At 47.4% G+C, this 23,404-nt stretch overlaps 1 protein-coding gene across 2 annotated transcripts in view; it reads right to left on the bottom strand.

Annotated features, from left to right (window-relative positions):
* The window catches only part of ZDHHC23 (zDHHC palmitoyltransferase 23), a 150,357-nt gene that overhangs the window by 37,757 nt on the left and 89,196 nt on the right, over positions 1 to 23,404 (bottom strand). For both annotated transcript variants that reach the window (XM_078656657.1, XM_078656658.1), the window contains exon 3: positions 14,811 to 15,515. In XM_078656657.1, coding sequence (XP_078512783.1) covers positions 14,811 to 15,515 — 705 coding nt within the window. The remainder of the gene's footprint in view (positions 1 to 14,810; positions 15,516 to 23,404) is intronic.

Genomic DNA, 23,404 nt, shown 5'->3' on the forward strand with positions numbered 1-23,404 from the left:
GAGAAAAAAGAAAAGTTTTGAGAGCTTTTCGGAACTCTAAATAGTGGGAGGAGGACCTAAGAGAGAAGGGAAGAGTGTTCCAGAATACAGGGGCGAGGGTGGAGAATTTCATACCTCCCAATTTCTTCCTCCTAAATCGAGGAACAGAGAGAAGGAATTGGGAGGAGGAGCGCAGCTCTCTACAAGGGAGATAGGCCTTGATTTCAGAATTAATAAATGGGGGGGGCCGTCCCTGCCCGGGCCTGAAAGGTGATACAGCCCATCTTAAAGAGGGAGCGTTCCCGAATGGGAAGCCAATGTAAGGCTTTGAGTAACGGGGTGACGTCATGGAATTTAGGGAGGTTATTGACAAGTCGGGTGGCCTGGTTTTGAACCAGCTGAAGTCGCCGTAAATCATAAGTATAAAACGTTGCCACAGTCGATACGGGAAATGACCATGGCTAAAAGAATAAGTTTGAGGGCAGAAAGGGAGAAAAAACGTGAAACCTTTCGGATGGTGCGAAGGATCATAAAGCAGGAGGAAACAACAGAACTAATCTGGGAGTGCAAGGTAAAATGGTCATTCAATTTTATCCCTAAAGTCTTTACTGGAGACGGGAGGAGAACCTAGGGAGGAAGGCCAAAATGAAGGGTTCCAGGGACTGGAGCAACCACCTGGAAGGACCAGTTCGGTTTTGTCTGGATTTAACTTCAGGTGGTTGTGATTCATCCAGTCCCTGATGAAGATCATAACGGATTGGAAATTATGAGTGGAGTCTGGGGAAGAGGACAAATTAAAAATAAGCTGGAGGTCATCGGCGTAGTAGTACACCGTGACCTCAATTTGCTGTAATGCAAAAACAAGAAGGAAAATGTACAAATTAAACAGCAGGGGGGATAGGGAGGAGCCTTGCGGTACGCCGCATTGAAACTTGCGGGAGGGTGCAGAGAAGTCGGCCAGATGGACGGCCTGAGTGCGGTCCCTCAGGAAGGAAGAGAGCCAGACCAGGGCCGATCCCCTGATTCCAGCCGCTCTGACACGGGTGAGCAAGATGGAATGGTCAACCGTGTCAAAGGCGGCAGATAAATCAAGAAGGACCAAGGCCTGGGGCAGATTGGTGTCCATTCCCTCTCTGAGATTATCCATGACGGAGAGGACTACCGACTCCGTAGAGTGCCTGGGGCGAAAGCCTGCCTGACACGGGGCTAACCTGCCAGTTTCCTCAATAAAGGCACTGAGCACCTTGGTGACATGTCGCTCCAGTATTTTACCTAAAAAGGGAAGGAGGGAGATAGGGCGATAATTTGCCATGGAGGTAGGGTCTGCACCGGGTTTCTTTAAGATGGGAATTATGGTAGCAGATTTGTGAGATTGTGGGACGATGCCCTGAGCAAGGGAACCGTTGAGAAAGGTAAGAGGGGGCAAAGGACAGGCCAGGTAAATTTGTCTAAGGATTCGAGCAGGGCAGATGTGCGAGGGAGATCCGGACTTGACCCTTAGAAGTAGGGACAAGAAAAACTCCCTGGTCAGAGGCGGGATATAATCAAGAAATGGCTGATTGGGCGGAGGCTGAGGGTCGGAGAAGGAGGGGGAAGGGGATGAGATGTTAGACTTGATAGTAGTAATTTTCTCGATGAAGAAGTTATTGAGCGAATCGCAGAGGGCCTGGGAAGGGGAAGGTTTGAGGGTAGCTCTGTCGGAGAAAGCTAGGTCCTGCACAATTGAAAAGATTTCTCTTGGTTGATTTTCGGCGGACAGGATTTTCGAGGAGAAATAATTGGTCTTGGCAGAGAGAATGTTTTTTTTGTATTGATTGAGAAGTGAGGTGTATTGCAGTTTGAGTGTAGGGCAGTAGGCGCGTCTCCAGGCGCGCTCTGCTTGCCGAACCGCAAGTTTCCTCTCTGAGTTCGGCGTTGAACCACCTATTCGCGTCATTGGCGGGCCTGGCCGCAACGCGTCTCAGGGAGGCTACTTTGTCGCACCCACTAGCAAGCCATTTGTTGATAGCGTCTGCCTGAGCAGAGGAGGAAAGGTCTTTAATATAGGGAGTTGAGGCAGAGAGAGAAGAGCAGAGGGAAGCCATGTCAACATGGTTCCAATTTCGCGCCCAGGTGTTCCCTTCACTTGGAAAGAGAAGGCTGATCAGGAAGGCGAAGACAGACCGAAATGGCCGAAAGATAGCACTTAAGAGTGCCCAGCACAGAGCCCTGCTGGGCCAAAGAAAGAAGAAAGAAAAGAACCTCTTAAAAGAGGGGCAGAGAGGGGATCCACAGCCTTTGCCTCATGCCACAAATGTGTTCCATCTAAAGGCGTATTCCCTTTTGGTGGAGGGATGCCTGGCTGCCAAGAGAATGTTACAGACTTCGGGAGGATGGTCAAAAGCGGTCAGCTGTTGCTGCTCAATATCCACGCAAGGAGTTGGAAGCTGGACAGGTTTGGGTGGAGGACCGTCCCCTGCGGTTGCAACAGAAGATCCTCCCGAAGAGGCAGTCTGATTGGAGGATTGATGGCCATGCTCAAGAGCTCAGGGTACCAAACTCTTCGTGTGCAGTCCGGAGCCACAAGAATGACTTGGGTCCGGTTGCGCTTGATCTTCTTCAACACTCTGGGCAGTAGTGGAGGCCGCAGTTCCACTCGTGACGAAAGGCGTCGCCGAGCAAGTGCCGCCTTGGAAACTCCAACGTGCAGAACTGCTGACATTGCGCATTCTCTTCGGTGGTGAATAGATCTAAACAAGGGTCTCCCCACTGCTGAAAGAGACCTTGCACCACCTCCGAGTGAAGATGCCATTCGTGATCCACCATGCACTGGCGGCTGAGTTCATCCGCCCTGGCGTTCAGGGAACCTGCCAGATGTTAAACCACCAGGGATATACCCTTATGTTCCAGCCATGTCCAAAGGCGTAGGGCCTCTTGACATAGGGTCCACAACCCCAACCGCCCTGTTTGTTGCAGTACCAAATGTTGGTGGTGTTGTCCGTGAGGACCTGCCAACTATCGTGTCGGCCGTAAGTCGGTCCGGTTGCTCTACTCATCGTGTACTTAACTATTGATTTCTCCCTGTTTTATCTCCATATCCCAACAGCGTGTGACTATAGGGAGCTGTCCTCGCTCCCTCGCCAGTTCAAACATTGATTTTTTTCAACTCGGTAAGATTTGCAGAGTGAATGATCGGGTCTCTTTCGCTTAGCACTGATGCCTTTTTATTTTGGGTACTATTAATATAAGGAACAAGTGTGGATTGAGCGCTCGAATGGGATGTCTATCCTCATCAAATGGCACGCACGGCTTTATAAATTACACTTGTGTCCTGTGTTTGATTAGGACGCCCAAGTGGAAACGCTGGTTTGATCGGGTTGGTAGAAACCACCTTCTTTATCCTTGTGTGTTTTGGTCACAGGGGGCACTGCACTATATATTTGATATATGTTTTTTGTTGGTTTTATTACAGGTTTTCCTCTGAGAGCAAGTTACTCTTCCATTTTTTCTGAGCATTCACTCAGATGTGTGTCTACACTCTAACCTAGAAGTGAGGAGGTTGTGGTAGTACCTATGGGATCTTTCTTTTGTGAGTCCTGATGAAAGCTGGGGTATTCACGGTAGCCGGCTGAAACATGTCGATATCTAGCAGAGTGGAGGGGTAGGGGGTTCATTATAGACTACTATACCATCATCCATGGGTCCGTTAATGACCTTTTACTCTCATCAGGGAATCCAACATTAACGTATACATTTGGAATTCCTATGGTCAGTTTTAAACTGTTTTTTCTGCACCACTTCCATTTGATCCCACACTGTTGCTCTGTGTTGTATTGTCTTGCCCTCCCCTATCGCTCCGCCTCCAGCGTTGGTCTGCGCGGAGGTGTGTTAGCAGCCCTATGATGAAGTATGGCACAGATTTCTGTGGGTGAGGGCAGTTTTAACACCCTGGCTGGTGCGAAAAGCTATGCTGATTCTACTAGACCGATCGGCCACATCTGATACGGTTGACCACCATGTACTATCCAGCGACTGGCCGAAATAGGGATTGTAGACAAAGCTTCATATATTCTTCGGTCGTACTTAACCGAAAGAGAACAATTAACAATGATGGAGAAGCACAAATCGCACCCATTGCACACTGCAGTGTGGAGTGATTTAAGGATCATCCCTTTCCCCCAACCCTGTTTAACTTGTACGTCACTCCACTGGCCAAACTCATACGCTCCCACGGCTTCACTGTCATTTGTTACGCAGACGACACACAAATAGTTGTCTCCTTATCCTCCAAACCAGAGATCGTGGCAGCTAGATTCAATGTTTGTATGAGCCACATCATCAGGTGGATACAAGATAACTGCTTGAAGTTAAACACTGGTAAAACGGAAGTGGTTATGTTCGGAATCAATCAATCAATACATTTGTAGAGCGCGCTACTCACCGGTGAGGGTATCAAGGCGCTGACGGGAGGGGGGTGCCACTACTGCTCGAATAACCAGGTCCTGAGGTGTCTCCTGAAGGTGAGATGGTCCTGGGTCAGTTGTAGGTATGCGGGGAGGGAGTTTCACATCTTGGCTGCCAGGTAGGAGAATGATCTTCCTCCGGTAGTGGCTCTGCGAAACCGTGGGACGGTGGCGAGGGCAAAGCTGGTGGAGCGGAGCTGGCGGGTGGGAGTGTAGAACGAGAGACGGTTGTTGAGGTATTCGGGGCCCATGTTGTGGAGTGCTTTGTGTGCGTGGGTGAGCAGCCTGAACCTGATCCTCTTGCTGACAGGGAGCCAGTGCAGGTTTCTCAGGTGGGCGGATATGTGGTTGTGGCGGGGGATGTCGAGGATGAGTCGTGCGGAGGCGTTCTGTATGCGCTGAAGCCGTTGGGTGCGACCAGATGGCCGAGTGGAAAGGTGCGACCAGTTGGCCGGGCCCGACATGACGCTAATCTGCCTGCCCCGAGCCTCCGCGGGAGGGATCCCACCTGCCCTTCCAGGGCTCCGGGGCCGCAGGGCTCCGGGGGCTGCAGGCCTTCGGCGGCTGCAGGGCTCCGGGGGCTCAGGCGGCTGCAGGGCTCCGGGGGCTCAGGCGGCTGCAGGGCTCCGGGGCTGCAGGGCTCCAGGATCCGGGGCACCAGGGCTTGGGGACTGCAGGGCTGCAGGGCTCCGGGGCTGCAAGGCTCCAAGGCTCCAGGGCTCGGGGACTGCAGGGCTCCGGGGCCCGGGACCCATGGAGCCCGTCCCGGGTACTTTGCCACGCCGCCTGCCGGAGCAGGGAGCCCCGGACGCCTGGGAGGTGTTGCCTGGGAACACAGCCCATCTGGTCCCCGGCAGGGAACCGCCCGCCCGGGAGGGGTCCCAGAGTACCTTGTCCCAATAATCCGGAGGAAGGCTACCCCTCTTTCTGGGAACAAGTGCGCACCGCACGGCTCAGGGGAACCTAGGCGCGAACGTGCCCGACCTCCTGGAGCCATGGCTGGGATCCGGGAGGCGAATGGCACCTCATCGGGACTTCCAGGGAAGCCGGCCATCTGGTCGCCCCATTGGGGGCCACCAGATGGCCGAGTGGAAAGGTAAGACCAGATGGCCGGGACTGACATGACGCCAATCTGCCTGCCCCGAGCTTCCGCGGGAGGGCTCTCGCTTGCCCTTCCAGGGCTCCGGGGCCACAGGGCTCTGAGGCTCCAGGACTCCAGGGCTCCGGGGGCTGCAGGGCTTCGGGGGCTGCAGGGGGCCTGGGCGGCAGGGCTCCGGAGCTGCAGGGCTCCGGGGCCGCAGGGCTCAGGGGGGCTCTAAAACCCCACGCTGGCACGGGGAGGACAGCCCGGGACCCATGGAGCCCGTCCCGGGTACTTTGCCACGCCGCGGGCTGGGGGAGGGAGCCCCGGACGCCTGGGAGGTGTTGCCCGGTCATCGCCCATCTGGTCCCCGGCAGGGAACCGCCAACCCCGGAAGGGTGTCCGGGCATACCCTTGCCCCTAGTAATCCGGAGGAAGGCTACCCCTCTTTCTGGGAACCCGTGCGTGCCGAGTGACGGAAGGGACCCAGGGCGCCAACATGCCTGACCTCCTGGAGCACTGGCTGGGATCCGGGAGGCGAATGGCACCTCATCGGGACTTCCAGGGAAGCCCGGCCATCTGGTCGCCCCATTGAGACGCATTGGGTGCGACCAGATGGCCGAGTGGAAAGATGCAACCAGATGGCCGGGACCGACATGACGCCAATCTGCCTGCCCCGAGCCTCCGCGGGAGGGATCCCGCCTGCCCTTCCAGGGCTCCGGGGCCACAGGGCTCTGAGGCTCCAGGGCTCCGGGGGCTGCAGGGCTCCGGGGGCTGCCGTGCTCCGGGGCTCCAGGGCTCGGGGACTGCAGGGCTCGGGGACTGCAAGGCTCCGGGGACTGCAGGGCTCCGGGGCAGCAGGGCTGCGGGGCTCTGGGGTTGCAGGGCCCGGGACCCATGGAGCCCGTCCCGGGTACTTTGCCACGCCGCGGGCCGGAGGAGGGAGCCCCGGACGCCTAGGAGGTGTTGCCTGGGAACACAGCCCATCTGGTCCCCGGCAGGGAACCGCCCACCCGGGAGGGTGTCCGGGCATACCCTTGCCCCTAGTAATCCGGAGGAAAATTACCCCCCTTTCTCGTAATCCGTGCACTTAAGGTGACAGAGGGGACCCAGGGCGCAAACGTGCCCGACCTCCTGGAGCACTGCCTGGGATCCGGGAGGCGAATGGCACCTCATCGGGACTTCCAGAGAAGCCCGGCCATTTGGTCGCCCCATAGGAAAGCATTGGGCGGGCCAGATGGCCGAGGCAAGAGGGGCGACCAGATGGCCAGGACCAAAATGACGCCAATCTGCCTGCCCCGAGCCTCCACGGGAGGGCTCCGGCCTGCCCTTGCAGGACTGAAGGGATCCAGAGCTGCAGGGCTCGGGGACTCCAGGGCTCCGGGACTGCAGGGCTCCGGGGGCTGCAGGGCTCGGGGACTTGCAGGGCTCGGGGACTGCAGGGCTCCGGGGCTGCAAGGCTCCAGGGCTCGGGGGCTGCAGGGCTCCGGGGGCTGCAGGGCTCCGGGGGTTGCAGGGCTCCGGGGGTTGCAGGGCTCCGGGGCTCCAACCTGGCCGGGGAGATCAGGGAGTCTGCCCAGGCACGAGGGACCCCCGCCCCAGGCACACGGACCCTCAGGCGCCCCCGTTTTCCACGATTTTTTTTCCAAAATTCTGCGTAGTGTGCGTAGTGGCACTACGCAAACTACGCCCAGCCCTAGTTATTACACCGAGTTAAAGCCTTTAGGCAGGCATCTTGTTACACTGATTTTCACAGACTGTCTCAGTAATCAAGTATTTTGGCATTAGTTACTCCCTTTTAACAAACCCTAGGGAAAGATGTGCACAGTGATAATCTGTGAAGAGCCTTTCAACAGGGACTTTTGGGTTTAGTTGTCTGAGGCTCTTAATAACCAATTCCTCGAAAAATCCACACTTGAATACTATACATAGAGCGCTCTTTTCTGCCATAGCCTGTAAAGAGTGCCAGCCTTCAGATTCTGCCTATGACAGGGAACAGAATGAGGCAATAGATCAGCCCACTTGAGCCACTGGCCTTTTGAATTACAGCATTTGTTCATGATCACATGTACATCCATCAGAAAAGGAGTGCACTTTAGTGTCAGAGTTGGGTGGCCAGTCCTTCAGTCTTTCCACTTCCTCCTCTTGTAGGCCCCCTTTCATTTCTTTCTTCCTCTTGTATTTAGTTCTACTTTAAGTGAGTCCTGTAGCTCCCCAGATGGTGTTACCAGGCTACATGCTGATCATTTAAGCTGCTGTGAGCAATGCTCTAGACGTCCGGAGCTTATAAACGAGGCAGCCTATTTGGATTACCATTGTCCATAATAAATAATAATTTTTCTGTTCCAGGCCACATTTAGAAGCATTTTGTGGGCCATCTCAGATTGACAACGATACATTATGCACAATAACACTACAAGATCTTGGAATGGTATTGTGCACAGCTAATCACTGTTTTCCCAATTTAAGACGGCTGACATGTTGCTTCTAACCCTATCCATCATAGTGGAACTTAAAAACAATGGCAAACTATGCCAACACCACTGCAAGATGACCATCCGATGCTATGAATAATTTAATTTTTTATTACAGGCCAAACCCATTCAGGCAGAAGCATGTTTTCCTTTTCTACTTCAATTTTTTTTACTGACCTTGTTAAATTAAGAACTACCACCCTATATCGCTCCTCCCCTTTACGGCAAAGATACTGGAGAACGCCATCCACTGCCAACTCACAGACTACCTGGGGTTCAACCACCTGCTCTGTCCCTCCCAATCTGGCTTCCACTCGAACCACAGCACAGAAACAGCCCTCATAGCTACCACCGACACCAACGACATCAGAGCCATCATCGACTGCGGCGAATCAGCAGCACTGATCCTCCTCGAGCTGTCAGAAGCCTTAGACACCGCTATCCTCTTTTGCCACCGGACGCACCCAAATAATCTGCTTCCCGCTGTACACCACCGAACCCTAGAGCATCATCTGTGGCATAGCCCACGGCTCCTCACTCAGCCCAACACTGTTCAACGTCTACATGACCCCGCTGGCCCCCATCACTGGAAGCCCATGTCTCAGCAGCATCTCCTACCTTGACGATACCCAGCTCATACTCTCCCTAACCGAAGAGCCTGACTCCACCAGATCGAGATTCCAGTATGCTATGACCGACATTGCCGACTGGATGAAAGCCAACAACTGCCTCCAGCTCAACATTGACAAAACTGAATTCCCCCGGTGGCCCTCCGCTCTTCACCCACACCCATCCCCACCACCCACAACCTCAGAATCATCGACAGCGAACTCTCCATGAGACAACAGGTCAACACTACTGCCTTCACCTGCTTCAACACTCACAGAATGTTGAGGAAAGCCTTCAGATGGATCCTTATTGACACCAGGAGAACCGTCACCCATGGCTTCATCACCAGTAGACAACTACAAGAACACCCTCTACGCCGGAATCACCACCCACCTCCTCAATCGCCTCAAAACCATCCAGAATGGAGCAGCGAAAATCTTTCTCGGCCTCCCTAAACTAGCCCACATCACCCTCCACCTCCGTAGTCTGCACCAGCTCTCTGACAAGAAGTGATGCCACATCAAACTGCTCATGCACGCCTATTGAAACCCTCCACTACGCCGGACCAGAAAATCTACACAACCGCCTGGCCATCTCCCCGGCTCACCAGAAACCTGAAGTCTGCCGCCCTTGCCATCACCACGCAGTCATCGCAACCGAATCAGGTCGCTCCTTCTCCCACCTCACAGGCAAGTCCTGGAACGGCCTCCCCATTTACCTCCGAACATCAACATCCCTTGCCGAGGTCAGGAGTGGATTCAAGACCTGGCTGTTCGAATAGACCTTCTCACGCTAGCGCCTGGATACCCCTTTGGGGTGATTAACGCGCTCGTCAAAACTCGGATTGATTCATTTTTGTTTGTATTTTAATGTGGATGGTTAAGAGGGTGAATGCAAGCCTTAGTAACTGGTTTAAAGCACAGATGTAAGAGTGACAAAGGGCATCTATGATGACTTATTGAGTGCCTAAAGTGAAGATGCACCTTCATATATAAGCCAGACCTATCTGCCAATGCTTTTTCTTCTACGGTGAAGGAGAACAGAGAGGACTTAAATAGAATGGATGTCAGTGAACTGCAATGCCTTGCAACTTTGCACTCAAACTTGTAAATAAAGGAAAATGGGTTACTACTTTGGACTAGGCAATGATTGTGTGAGTAAAACTGTGTTCTGTATTCGAACGGCCTTGTAGGCACCTCATAGCTTTGTTTATTTACAATTAAAACATTGGAATGTGGAGCACTCCAATGAATACAATGGAGTGCTCCGGTTTCTAAGGCCCGGTAGAAGACTGCAGAGCAACATTCCATTGTTTTTGTTACAGCTGCTGCTGTGAATAAAGGCCTCCTGGAGCCCGATGAGATATAAACACCCCTCGGGTTCCGAGAGGCCTTTGTTTTGAGTAATTCAAACAATCTGCCCTCTAGTGGCGGAATGTTCTAATAGCCATAGAGCCCTCATAGTGGGCTCTACCGGCCATTAAAGGCACGCTCCCTTGTTTAAGACCCTTGTCTTCAGCTCAGGCCTTTAATGCTAGGGAAGCCTTTAATGGCTGGTAGAGCCTGCTAGGTCGGGCTCTAAGCTTTATAATGTTCCTTCTGCTTTTACTTTTTCCACACGAGTAGCAGAAATGTCAACGTACCTCGGACTATACCTTATAAATGAAACTGTTAATCACACATTTCTGGCACACGGGAGGGAAAAAAAATGGTTGAACTAGTATACGCTCCTCTTATGCGTCCAGTGTCAGACTGCAAACTGGAGGTGCTTGAGCAATGGATCCAGATGGTAAAAGCATAAGTAGTTTCACTACTGGGGACTGAACCTAGAATCTCAGAGAACCATATCTAAACACGTTTGCAAGTGCACTGTATGATTCAACACAAGAACTTCAGAAATTAAAAAGCTCAGCAACACAGGAATATGCGGCCCTCTCACTTTGCCTTTTTTTTAAGAATAATCGGTATTCCTTTAATGTAAGGGCACTGAAGGTGTAGCTCACAATTCATCTCTCTGCAGCTTAGCCTTTACTGGCCTTGAGTTTCTTTGGGAGTCCTTCTGGAAATGGTTCACAGCTACTTGGTTTATAAAACGTATGACCAAAATGCAGTTCTAGTGCAACGCACCACACACCCATCTGGGGAACAGTGTTGCCACTTGGGCCTCATCAAGACCTTCAACAACCAATATACCGGGGTATTTCAGCATGTAGTATTCGGTCAGTCTAATTCTTCATAGAGAGACTGCAGTTTGTGCCTCTGGTTATGCTCTGGAAGAAAATAAGTACTTAAGAGACTGCAACTCAAGACAATCTCTTTAGGGCAAGACAGAGAATATTGATCACTTGGGGAAAGTGTAACATTTCAAGCATAACACCCGATCAAAAGAGTGCTCTGGTCAATTCAAAGTCATGATGAAAATTAGTAATCTCCTGCAGCCATTATCTTGCAAGTTATATCAGAAGGACGGTATGGCATGCAGAACAACATGAAGATCCTGTTGCGTCACAGATTTAAGTACCAGAACTATGTAAGTACCAAGATTTCAACTCGCCTTGGCTTGCTTCATCAGACTGATGTTTTGTAAAGTGTCCCACATCAGTATCTTAGCTTGCTAATACTGTTGAAATGTTCACTAGACTGTATAGCAAACTTTCCTTTGGGCAGATCGCCTTCCCCAGCACAGAAGATATTAGTATATCCCCTCCTTATTCCAGCTGAAAAATAGCCAACCATGCTAAGTATATGGCCCTTGAGGAGGTTAGGGATTCAGAATAGCCTGTCAGTTGGCACAGGATATTTGCTGGTGATGTATTTTATGGCCACTGGGAAAGCGAAATCTACTTCCAAACAATGTTGGTCCGACTGTAAAGGTAAGGACTGAAAAGACTTCTGTAGCAATAAAAATTAAATAAAACACTGGCACCTTAAATCCGTTAAAAACATTACAACAGTTTGTTACATTTATAAAAGCAAAACAAAGCCAGAATTCTAGTTGACTAGGATTAGCAGTAAATTGGAATAATGTGCTAGTAATAGCTTGGGACTGTGAATGAGTGTTAAAAGGAGGACAATCGTTAATTATTAGGATGCCAGAGTGTATTGGTAGGGATTTTAATATATTCTCTGAGCACTCTGCAAATCACTCTTGAAATCGTGGTATCAGTAGTTTTGCTCTTAATCTTCAGCTCTTCATTTTCATCTACAGCATACTTTGCCCTTGCCAACACGTGTTTCACCCACACTGAAATATTGCAGCTGACTTCTTCAGGGCTACAATCGTAAATAATACATTGTATGAGGGAGGAGAACTAGGAATTATACATCCCATCACCATGGGTAAGGGACCCCAATTTTCATCACGTGTCTGAAGTTAGCGTGAAAGATCATGGACCATTCTGCCGAGGTGTAGACGATAAGTCATATAAAACTTAGAGTACCAATCAACTTTCATTAACCTTGTACTCATTAGTATGTAACCACCACGACCTATTAGCACATCATATCATGTGCCAATGTGTCCCACGTGTAAATACAAGAGAAAAGAGTGTGTCCAGAAGGACTAGTTTGCACACTTTAAAGAGAATACCCTAGACCATCAATTCTAGGGTTCTTATTGCTTTATTAAGCGTATTTTAAATTTAGATTCGCGAAGCAAATACGTATTTTTTCATGTCTTCAAGAAACCTTCCATTTACAGAACACCACATTTACAAAACCACATTTATACACAATGCTATATTCCACATTTCAAAGGCAAAAATGACAACTGAAATAAACTTAAGACAATCGTGTGAAATAACATTAACATTGAAAGTACAACACCAGTACTAGTTTTTACATAAGGCACCAAAAGGGCGTTAGATTCTTAACTAGACGTTGCTAGTTGTCCTGCCAAGGCCTAGAGACCGGGGGTTATGTCTTCAAAACAATGTTGCCTACACAAGAGGAAAACATTATTGCTACATTCCTTAAGGCACAATATATACACAATCCCCCGAGCTCACAAGAGCCAACGCGTTTCGAATTCACACACACAATTCAGCAAACATCAGGTTTGCTGAATTGAAGCACACGTCGGGTGTGTGGAGAATGCTCTAAAACAATTTAATCCAGACTAAGTTTAAAGAAGTGTGGAATTGGGATGGGCGTCGCCCGAGCAGCCTCATGGAGTGAAATTGATTCCCCTGGCAGTGAGGCGCCAATTACTGACTACAGTCAAGCCATCAGTACAACTTTGTAAAGTCTCTGTGTCAACTGGGATTTCTAACTAAAGATTTTCCGTCACATCCCATGGCAAATTGAACCGTCAGGCACTTCGAAGACTGAGGAGAATCCGTGAATTGTGTGGATTCGAAACACGTTGGCTCTTGTGAGCTCGGGGGATTGTGTATATATATATATTGAGTCTTAAGGAATGTAGCAATAATTTTTTCCTATGGTGTAGGCAACATTGTTTTGAAGCCATAACCCCCGGTCTCTTGGCCTAGGCAGGACAATTAACAACGTCTAGTTAAGACTCTAAAGTCCGCTTGAAGCCTTATGTAAAAACTAGGACTGGTGTTGTACTTTCAATGTTAATGTTATTTCACAGTTTGTTTCACATTTTTGTCTTTGAATTTTTTCGTGGAATATAACTGTATAAATGTATTTTTGTAAATGTGATGTTCTGTAAATGGAAGGTTTCTTTTCTAAGACATGAAAAATATATTTATTTGCTTCGTGAATCTAAATAACTTAAAATAAGCTAAATAAAGCAATAAGAACCCTAGAATTGATGGTCGAGGGTATTTTCTTCAAAGTGTGCAAACTAGTCCTTCTGTACACACTCTTTTCTCTTGTATTTACAGTGGTCCATTCCAGGAGGTTTTAGGACCAGAGCCTTCTTTGTTCTCAATGTGTCCCACATGGCCGTAGTCTCCCTACATATATGCTAAAACGTGCATCACCCAAGTGATATCTCACTGGACTCACCTTGTCCAGTGATAATAAGGTATACACAATGTCTTGCTCATCACAGAAACTGCTTCTAAAGGTGTTAAAGAAAGACTCCATTGTAAACTGATATGTACATACTCTGTATATTGGCCTGACTGTACTTATACAGACCGTAAATTCTAGAAGGGTCTCGTGTTGGGTAAGACACTGTAAAATACAGCTCTCGTGCGGATAGACTGTTGACTGACAATCTGAGTTTAATGTCCTTATTTCTATATTACTTTTAGAAATCGTTTCTATAATGAGCAGGACATTGTGTATACTTTAGTATCACTGAACAAGATGAGTCCAGTGTCATACTGTATGATATCACTTGGGTGATGTGCATTATAGAGTATGTGTAGGGAGACTGCTGCCATGTGGGACACATGGACACATGATGATATGTCCTAATCACTTGAAATACTTACATACTAATGAGTACAAGATTAATGAAGGTTGGCTGGCACCTGTTTTTTTATGGCTGATCTTATACACCTCAGCAGAATGGTCCATGATCCTGCACGCTAATTTTTTGCATGCTAACTTTTCAGACACATGATGAAAATTGGGGTCCCTTACCAATGGTGATGGGATCTATAATTCCTAGTTCTCCTCCTTCATACAATGTATTATCTACGATAGTAGCCCTGAAGAAGTCAGCTGCAATATTTCAACATAGACGAAATACGTGTTGGCAAGGGCAAAGTATGATGTACATGGAAATAAAGAACTGAAAATAAAGAACAAAACTACTGTACCACGATCTCAACAGTGATTTGCTTAGTGCTTGGAGAATGTATTTAAATTATGAACTTTCCTACGGAGAAAGAATTGGTGTCTCTCCCTACTCCAGAGTGCACTTGCATGCTTTTGTGGTTTACTATTTTGAACTGATACTGATGATAATGTGGTAGTGTGCATCAGTTTCCCAGCCACCGATCTATTTGTAATTTTGTATTGGGAGGGAGTAAATATACAAAGTACAAAAGGCAATTGCATGACCACTATGGACTATCTTTTCCAACCAAACAAAAATAATGTAATTTTTGCAGGGGGCATCGTTATAATTCAAATATAAAACTGCTGATTCTAAGACACATCACAGTTTCTGAAGACAACACGGCCACAGGGTTTCACGTATGTGCCCAGGTAATTCAAATGTTACTCAGTATGGAGCTTGACCACTGACCATACACTGTTGCTCATGCGTTAGAACTTGCCTTCTGTTACAGGAATTTGTGCTTACCAAACGCAGTGATGATCCAGTCTGCTGACGCATGCACTACAAATCCGGCAGTGGCCTGCACGGGCCGGCTTAACGAGTTTACATGCCGGACACCAGTCTTTCTCAGCGATTGCAGGGTTCTCAGACAATAATCTGGCACAGCCAGCAGTGTCATCTTCAGCTGTATACTTCATGTCACTCCCAGATGTTGGTTTGTGAAACCCATTTGACCGTACTGTCCTTCTGTTCATTAAATCTGGAGAGCCCTTGAGGGAAGCTCCGATGCTTCTGGTCTTGATGTTGAGGTATCCAGGATCCTTCTTTGCTTGAGTGAGTGCTCCCAGCATTAGCAGGAGTCCGCAGGTGATGGTGATCACCTGAACATTTCCCACATCACCTCTTGGAACCACTTCTCGAAGGAAGGTATAGTACATGTAGCCCAGGGAGAAAAGCCCCAGGCTCAGAAAGAACAGAGTTTGCCCTTTGTTCCTGTGGGTGAGGTAGTAGTACCAGAGCACCACCACAGGAAGTGATGTCAGGATAATGATAGTCAACAGGTAGTGCAAAGCTGCAACGTGGAGGAGGGCAGGAAGAAGAATCAGAGGAGGTACAAGGCTGACTTCAATTTTCCGGGCACCGCTAACCCAGGGTATACGAAAACGGTCCACAATTGTGTCTACAGTTCTCTGGAGAGTCTCTGCTTTAAGAGGTTTGCAGTTTATCCACCTGTAAACAGATTGTGTAGATGTTAATGTATGAATGACAAATGGCCCATAAAATGTGAATACCCACAGTAGATAAAGCACAAAACAAAATATATATATATTTACTTTGAGCTGGAAAAAAAAAAAAGTAAAAACATGAATTCGCACGAATTCATTCAGGCCGCTACTGTACCCTAATGGTTTTTCAAAATGTTTAATGTATACAGTCTAGTTGCGTTTCAAGAAAGTAAAAGTTATACTGGTGTTTTTTTCATCTTCCTTGCACCACTTACATTACTCATAACAAATCTAGCATACAGATTAACCCTTTAGCCTCTGATGGCCAAATACCTTTTCACCCCATGAGGGCTTCCCCCTCCTTGGCATTTCCCAGGGAAGCAATGCTGCCCAGAGGTAATCACTCAGACTGCAAGTTACTAGAATCTCGACCCACAAGTTCATGCAGCCCAGGCTTCTGCGGCAAATGATTCTTAAGCATGGCCAGCAAATCCATGGGGCTGTTGATCCAGAAGCAGATAAAAGTCAACTAAGGAAATCCTAATTCATAATAACGGTAGTCCTGAGACATGGAGGCTGCTATGCAGCAGCAAAGAGACTAGGACAGTTAGTGATTATAGGAGATGTTTGTTAGGAGAGATGCTAGTGAAGGAGGAAGATACTGAAGCCTGATTCACAAAGAGCATGCCACACAGGGAAAGGCAGCTGCTTCTCGCAGACTTGCAACGGGGCAACATAGCATGCAGACCCCCCCAAATTAAAAGCAGGTACTAGCGAACTGTGGAAAAGTCACATAATAAGCACAAATTCTGCACTCACCAACCTACTTCCCATCCTCTATGTGGGTGTAAATGTATTTTGGCATGTTCCACTCCTAATTAAGGGATGGGAAAAGAAAATGGGTAGCTACCCTCAAGCACTGCAAAGCCTTAGAAAAGCAAACAAGGGTCAAGTGTGATTCCTGTCTGCCTTCCACATTCACTAGTGTACTAAGGCGTGGTCGGAAAGGTCTACTGCTCTCCTGCTCCAACTATAGTCCAGCTATGCCTTTACCTTCCCCTTGCAGATGAAGAGTTAACAGGGAAAGAAGGATGTTGTCAAAAAGAGTTACCACCATTATTAGCCTTTTTGAAGAGCACACCTTCAACCTGCATCTTTACCTCACCCTCCCCTCACACCATTAAAAAAACTCAGCACTGGCAAAGCCAATATTATTTTGTTAGAAATGTTAAGCTACATTTTGCTAAGAGGTGCTAATGTTTTTTTAATAACTTTTGTTGGTTCCATCAGCTTTTCTATTAATGTTGACACTTTATTCTGGCATGTTTTGTAGATCACATGTACTCTACTAGATTATTTTTTACCAAAATCTACTATATGGAGGCTGTATTATGAGCAGCACATTGTCTGATCTACAATAGCAGATAATGACATGACTGAGTAATATATTATTTCCCTTGCTTTGCTATTTGTATGGGTGCCGTGTCATTTACGTGGTAAATAATGCATCATACAACACAGGGCTTGCTGTATGTTAGCGTGGTCTCTTTTCGTGCACAGGATGAGTGATGAAAAGCATAGGGCCTACAAAGCAGACCTGCTTATTCTAACATGAGCCATGCAGACTAAGGAAATATGTGCTCAATTGTCACATTTTCTGAAGCTCATGTTGGTGGGCGGAGAAGGGATATTTCCACTCAAAAGCTCTTTAGTGAACATTGGCTAAAATGTGGCCGCTGGGAGAAGCATCCTGGTCTTGAAAGAAGGGGAAGAAATAACAGGAGTAGGCTTCCATATCCTTCCCATAATCTGAACAGAAACATTTTCACAGTTCTGTGTAGTCAAACAGGAGTTGAGCACTCACTCCTTAGAGCACCATAGACAAGACAGGTATACAACATAGTGGTTTTAGGAACACAGTGTAATAGTTGGACCGATTGGTGGGCGAGAGTCAAATGAAGTTCCCAACTTTAGGCCTGGTGACGCGAGGGTATGTAGGATGTATATGGCACAACATAAAATAACCTCATTAATGATCGTGTACTATAAAATACCGGCAGGTGTGATGACGGACTTCGAGGTTCGGGGGTGGCTACATCACGTCATCTGAAGAAAATAGATTCTCGGACAGGTTTTGCTTAACTGCGAAGACTCTTCCCAGCATGAGCAGAGCTCTGCCAGGAGTGATGATAGGCACGAGCCCACTTTGCTTTTTCTTGGAAAAGGTTGCATGTTTTTTGGGGGGTTCAAGTAATCTACCAAGTGTGACCTCAATAATTCGGGGGTAACCAGACACAATGAAAGCGAGTATTTATTTTTTGCAAATATGTTTATTAGTTCTAGTAGGTTGTCACACGTGGCAGCATATCAATTTGTCATCGTTACATAACAGCATTACATTCATTGTCATGCGAGTTCCCTCCGACATGTATTTCTGTTCTCTAGAGTTTATGCACCAAAATTACCAGAGTTGATTTTTTTTTTCCGTGAAGACAAATACAATTGTAACAAATTGATCCACCTCAATGGATCCTCCATTTCACCATACATTATCAACATGGTTCGCAGCACTAAGGGCCATATGTATCAAGGCAAATTCCAATCGCAAACAATGAAATTCGCAGAATTTCAGCATTTGCTATCGCAATTTGGCCTCGTGATACGTATGAAAGCACAACTGTCTTGCACATGAAGGAATCGCAAAATTTGCGATTCCTTATTTTGCGAATGCATTTAAGAAATCACAAATTGCAATCCTTAAATAGAATGTATGAAGCACCCAAGTTGTGCAAATAGGGCATAAGGAATCGCTAATTACCACCAACTACAGGTTGGTGGTAATTTGAGATTTCTTTCAAAAATGCACATTTTTGCATTTTTCAAAGTGGCATGTGGCAAGTGGCATGTGGCGCACACACATGCCCTTAGGGCATGTGTGTGCGCCACATGGGCACCAATGCTCATTTCAGGGGTGCAACATGGTGTCCTTTTGACACCCTGGAACACTTGAAATTGCATTCTCAATTTGTGATTCTCTAATTGGAGAGCATGAAGATGGCCGCGGAGTAAGAGCTTCCCGAAGGAGCTCTGGGTTTTGGGATACCAATTTGGTCTATATCCCTGTTTAAACTCCGCTCCCTGGCCTCCCCCCACAAGCTCCCGGGAACTTAAAACCCTGGCTGCTGCTACAAAGCGGGAAAGCAGGATTCCTCTTACCTACGGAACGGCTGATGTGGGCGTCCTGAGTCCAGTCCCGACACAGATCGGACCCCATCGCTGCTCATCTCTTCTGTGGTCCCCGGAGCGGTCTACTGGTCGGAGCTTGGCCTTCTCAGAACGAGCCCCCAGCGTAACCTCAGGAGTGAGTACCTGGCGTTTGTGGCAGTGGTTTTCTCACATTTTTGGCGAGCCGAGCAACGTTTACCTCCAGACTCTAAAATGGCGGCTGGCCGCGGCAGCTCGGGCAGAGAATCTCACCCTAACATCGAATACCCCAACACTTGAGGTGCAGATCGGCATGGAAAGGTGAGCTAAAGGGAGGCTCTGCCCGAGCGATCCACAATCCGCGCAATCGGGGCCTGAGGGTATTGCCGAATTCTTGTAATCTTTTGAACCCGACTGGCCAGACACAAAATGGCGGCCGCGCCGGACAGCCAGACCAATCGATGCTGAGGCGGACGAGCTAGAAGTCGATCGCCTCGGGAGCACTAGACGGCCAGCTCTGCCCACTCTACTTCCATCGTTGAACATGGAGCCTTTATGTTTTTGTTTTCACCACCCCCCACTCATTAGCCACCACTTAGCCCCACTACTGCTGACCTTATGAAGACGCCCCCAGCCCCTTGACTCTACTCTCTGCTGGGCAGTTAAGGGGACATTCTATATCCTACTCCTATATCGGCAGTATTGGAGTGGTTGATGGAGTGAAGATGGAGTGGAGATGGCTGCCATAATAAACACACTCCTCACCTCAAAGGATCCTCACCTGTCCCTGCTTATAGTTACCACCATATGTATCCACTGGACTTCCTTATGTGAACTCTCCCTCGTCAGCTGAGACCCAGCTATTTTGACTGATGAACGATGGAACTACTTTATTTAGCTATAGGGGTGCTGGGCTGGGGACTCCCTCCTCGGACGTCACCTACCCAGTCGGTCTTTGGGCAGACTTCCCATTGTCTCTCCCGCCTTCCTTTCCCTCCCTCCCCCTGTCACACTCCTAATTCCTATATTTATTTCGGTCTTGGAACAAATGTAACTTATAACCTGTAACTCTGATCCTCCTGTAAATACTGCTGGTACCTGCCTAAAATGACGGCCGCAACAAACCCTCCTGCGTATCTTCTGACCTGATCTCCCTCTACCCCCTACCCTTCCCCGCTCTACTCTTCTCCACTTTCCTGCTTCTGACCTTTGCCCTCACCTGTCCGAGACCTTTAGCCCCCCCCCCACGTTCTATATGTGAATTTTTCCCTCATCATTTGAGATCTAGCTATTTTGTCCGACGCCCAATGGAGCTACCTGGTTTAGCTATAGGGGAGACTGGCCGGGGATTCACTCCCTGGACGTCACCTACCCAGTCGGTCTTTTGACAGACTTCCTTTCATCTCTCTTGTAGTCTCCTCTCGCTTCCTCCCTCTTTTTATTTCTCTCCTTCTAACCTCCCTCAATGTATTGAGACTGACCTATTCTGTCGGATGCCCAATGGAGCTACCTGGTTTAGCTATAGGGGAGATGGGCCGTGGATTACCTCCTTTGGTCGTCACCTACCCAGTTGGTCTTTAGACAGACTTCCTTTCGTCTCTACTGTTGTCTCTTCCCTTATCCTCACTTTCTCACCTCCCCTACCCACCCACTACTTCTCTCTCTCCTTTCTCTCCTTTCGTTTTGCTGATTGTTTGATATAATGTGTAATTGTTGATCTTTTTCTGTTATATTGTTGAACCACATTGTTGCACTTCCTTTCGTCTCTCCTGCCGTCTCCTCCCGCATCCTCCCTTTATTTATGTCTCTCCTTCTCTTTTCTCTCAATGTATCGAGATTGAACTATTCGGTCTGATGCCCGATGGAGCTACCTGGTTTAGCTATAGGTGAGATGGGCAGTGGATTCCCTCCTTGGTCGTCACCTACCCAGTCGGGCTTTAAACAGACTTCCTTTCGTCTCTCCTTGTTGTCTCTTCCCTTATCCTCCCTCTCTCACCTCCCTCTATTTATGTCTCTCCTTCTCTTTTCTGTCAATGTATCGAGACTGAACTATTCTGTCTGATGCCCGATGGATCTACCTGGTTTAGCTATAGGGGAGATTGGCCGTGGATTCCCTCCTAGGTGGTCACCTACCCAGTCGGGCTTTAGACAGACTTCCTTTCGTCTCTCCTTGTTGTCTCTTCCCTTATCCTCCCTTCTCACCTCCCCTGCCCCCTCCACCACTTATCTCTCCTTTCCCACCTCTCCTTATTGTATTGCCTATTTTTTGATGTATTGTGTAATTGCCGATCTTTTTCTATTACATTGTTGATTCTCTTGTAAAGCGCTCTGATACCTTCGGGTCTAGCCAGGGCTATATAAAACTCTTTAAATAAATAAATAAATAAAATACTTGGGAATCGCAATTTGAGAATGTCTTCCCATTCATTCCTATGGGCCTCTAGGCCCATAGGAATGAATGGGGAGCTATTCCTTAATTGCGAATTGCAATTAAGGAATATGTAGGATTCGCTAAATGTATTGCACATCCTACATACATAGCGTTTTGCGATTCTCAAATAGAAATTCTCCAAAATTCGCTCTTTGAGAATCGCAAAACGTAACATTGATACATATGGGCCTAAGTAATTATTTTATCTCTGCACTATGAAGATTTATCAGGGGTTCCTCAAACATAGCTGATATTTTATGCCACCATCTCACCAATGGCCGCCTTCACATTCCTCCTCTCTCTCCACATGTAAAACCAAGCTCTCAACTTTGACCCATCTCACTACCTCCGCTTCCAATCTGTTGTGGAGAATTCAAAAGCATTGTGCAATGCCAAGGCTAGATCCAGAAATCGGTTACCAGCTGTCTTGGCTTTGGGAGTCAAGTATAAGCCCAGCAGGCAAGTCTATAATGTGAGTAATGTTTATAATAAATTCCCTAATGAGGAGAGGTTGGCATCAAAGATATAGCAAAATCTGACATCTCTGTATTCTAAAGAGAGTGTGGCACTTGACTTACCAGCTATAATTGGAAATTAGAATAGGAAGTGCTAAGGAGGACTTGAAGCCATCCATATTCTGCTTTAGGGGCATGCCTCTGGCTGTTACTTAAGGCATGCAGGCTTTAAAACATCAGTTCCAACAGTGTAATTACGGATTACTCAGAAATGACGTGTACAGTAGCTATAGTGACAGTTTACACCAACCACTGCAGCTCCTTGGAAGGCCAATCCAGTCCAGATTTTTGATTTGGACTGTTACTTGTATCTCGGTCCCCGCTTACACATTCACTAATGGAATTCTCAGACTACAAAAAAAGCTACAGCAGATATATGGCACTGCGTGGGCTGTATGAAAAGATGCACTTTAAAAAGGTTGCACTTCTTGCCTTGTTACAGATGCTTGAAACATAGGGATGAGGATAGTTTTTAGGGGAATTAGAACAATTGAAGGATGTAAAGCAGAAAGTCTGATTGAGTTGTAAGACATTCAAAACTATTAACTGAGTAAGCAGCCAAGAGTTTTTGTAAAAAATATTTCTTAGTTTAGCTTTTGAGGATTCAAGCATTCTTGTCACAATAAAGCGGCATATTCACATCAGAAAGAGCATACATGTTGATTACTAAAGATTTAAGCATAGTTTACAGATAAAGGCGGTGACAGTCCTGTCTAATGCATAGAATCGGAACAACCAGAACACAAATAAACAAAAAGAATAGCACTACATTTGAATGTAGTCGGGTCACATTAATATCAGTATTCTTGCCTTCACTATGTACTAGGACAGAGACATAAAAATTCCCTTATATGAACACACTGGAAATCTTAAGGGATTTTTTGGGGAAGCCCTCACTCACCACCCTGGTTAGTGACATGCTTCATCATCGGGCCCACCAGGAGAAGCCGAATGCCTCCCTGGTGTGCTACAACGCCAGAATACTGCGGAGCTGGTTTTTCGTGACAGTGATGTGAAAAAAGAAGAATTGTGATTTTAAAAATGTCTAAGACTGTACCAAACTAAAATTTTATTCACTGGTTAGTCAGACATGGTTAAAAGATATGTGTGGGAAAACTACCAAAAATTGTTATGGATGTTTCCACTTATAGTGGGGTCGACATGTTTCTGCCCATTTATGTATGTAATTTACTGGGCATTCTTCAGGACCGTTTGTAAGTGTACCTCGGCGGTATGGACGCCTAAGGCCCACCCTGACCTGAGGACGTGAAAGTTCAAATTCTTGTGTAAAAATTAGGTGCAAGAAAACAAACCAACAAGTTGTGGCATTTACCTCTGATGTGATTAACCTGTATAGTCTGGAGAAAGAAAGAGACATACATACATATAAGACAGACATATACTTAATGCCTCGATATAGACTGTTTTCTGCTAGATCAATTTCTGCATCAAAGTGCTATATGCTCGTCTTGAGTTGTGACCCTTGTGCCATAAGTAATATGTTAGTGCGAGACACTGCTGTACATCTGCCCAGGGGGCCATTACAGGCGTGTGGGCATGCACTATGGCAAAAAGGAATGGGGCCACAAGACAGAGTGGCTGGTGTTACATCGCTCGTGAATAGCGATCAATGGGCCATAAATGTACGGCCAAAAGTACTAGCGTTTACTCTAAAGTGACAAGCTGTACAATGGTATTTGACATGTTAATCTCACTTGTAGGTTAAAAGATCCACGCCCCATA

The sequence above is a fragment of the Lissotriton helveticus genome, chromosome 8 (genome assembly GCF_964261635.1).
Source record: "Lissotriton helveticus chromosome 8, aLisHel1.1, whole genome shotgun sequence".
In the NCBI taxonomy this organism is placed as follows: domain Eukaryota; kingdom Metazoa; phylum Chordata; class Amphibia; order Caudata; family Salamandridae; genus Lissotriton; species Lissotriton helveticus.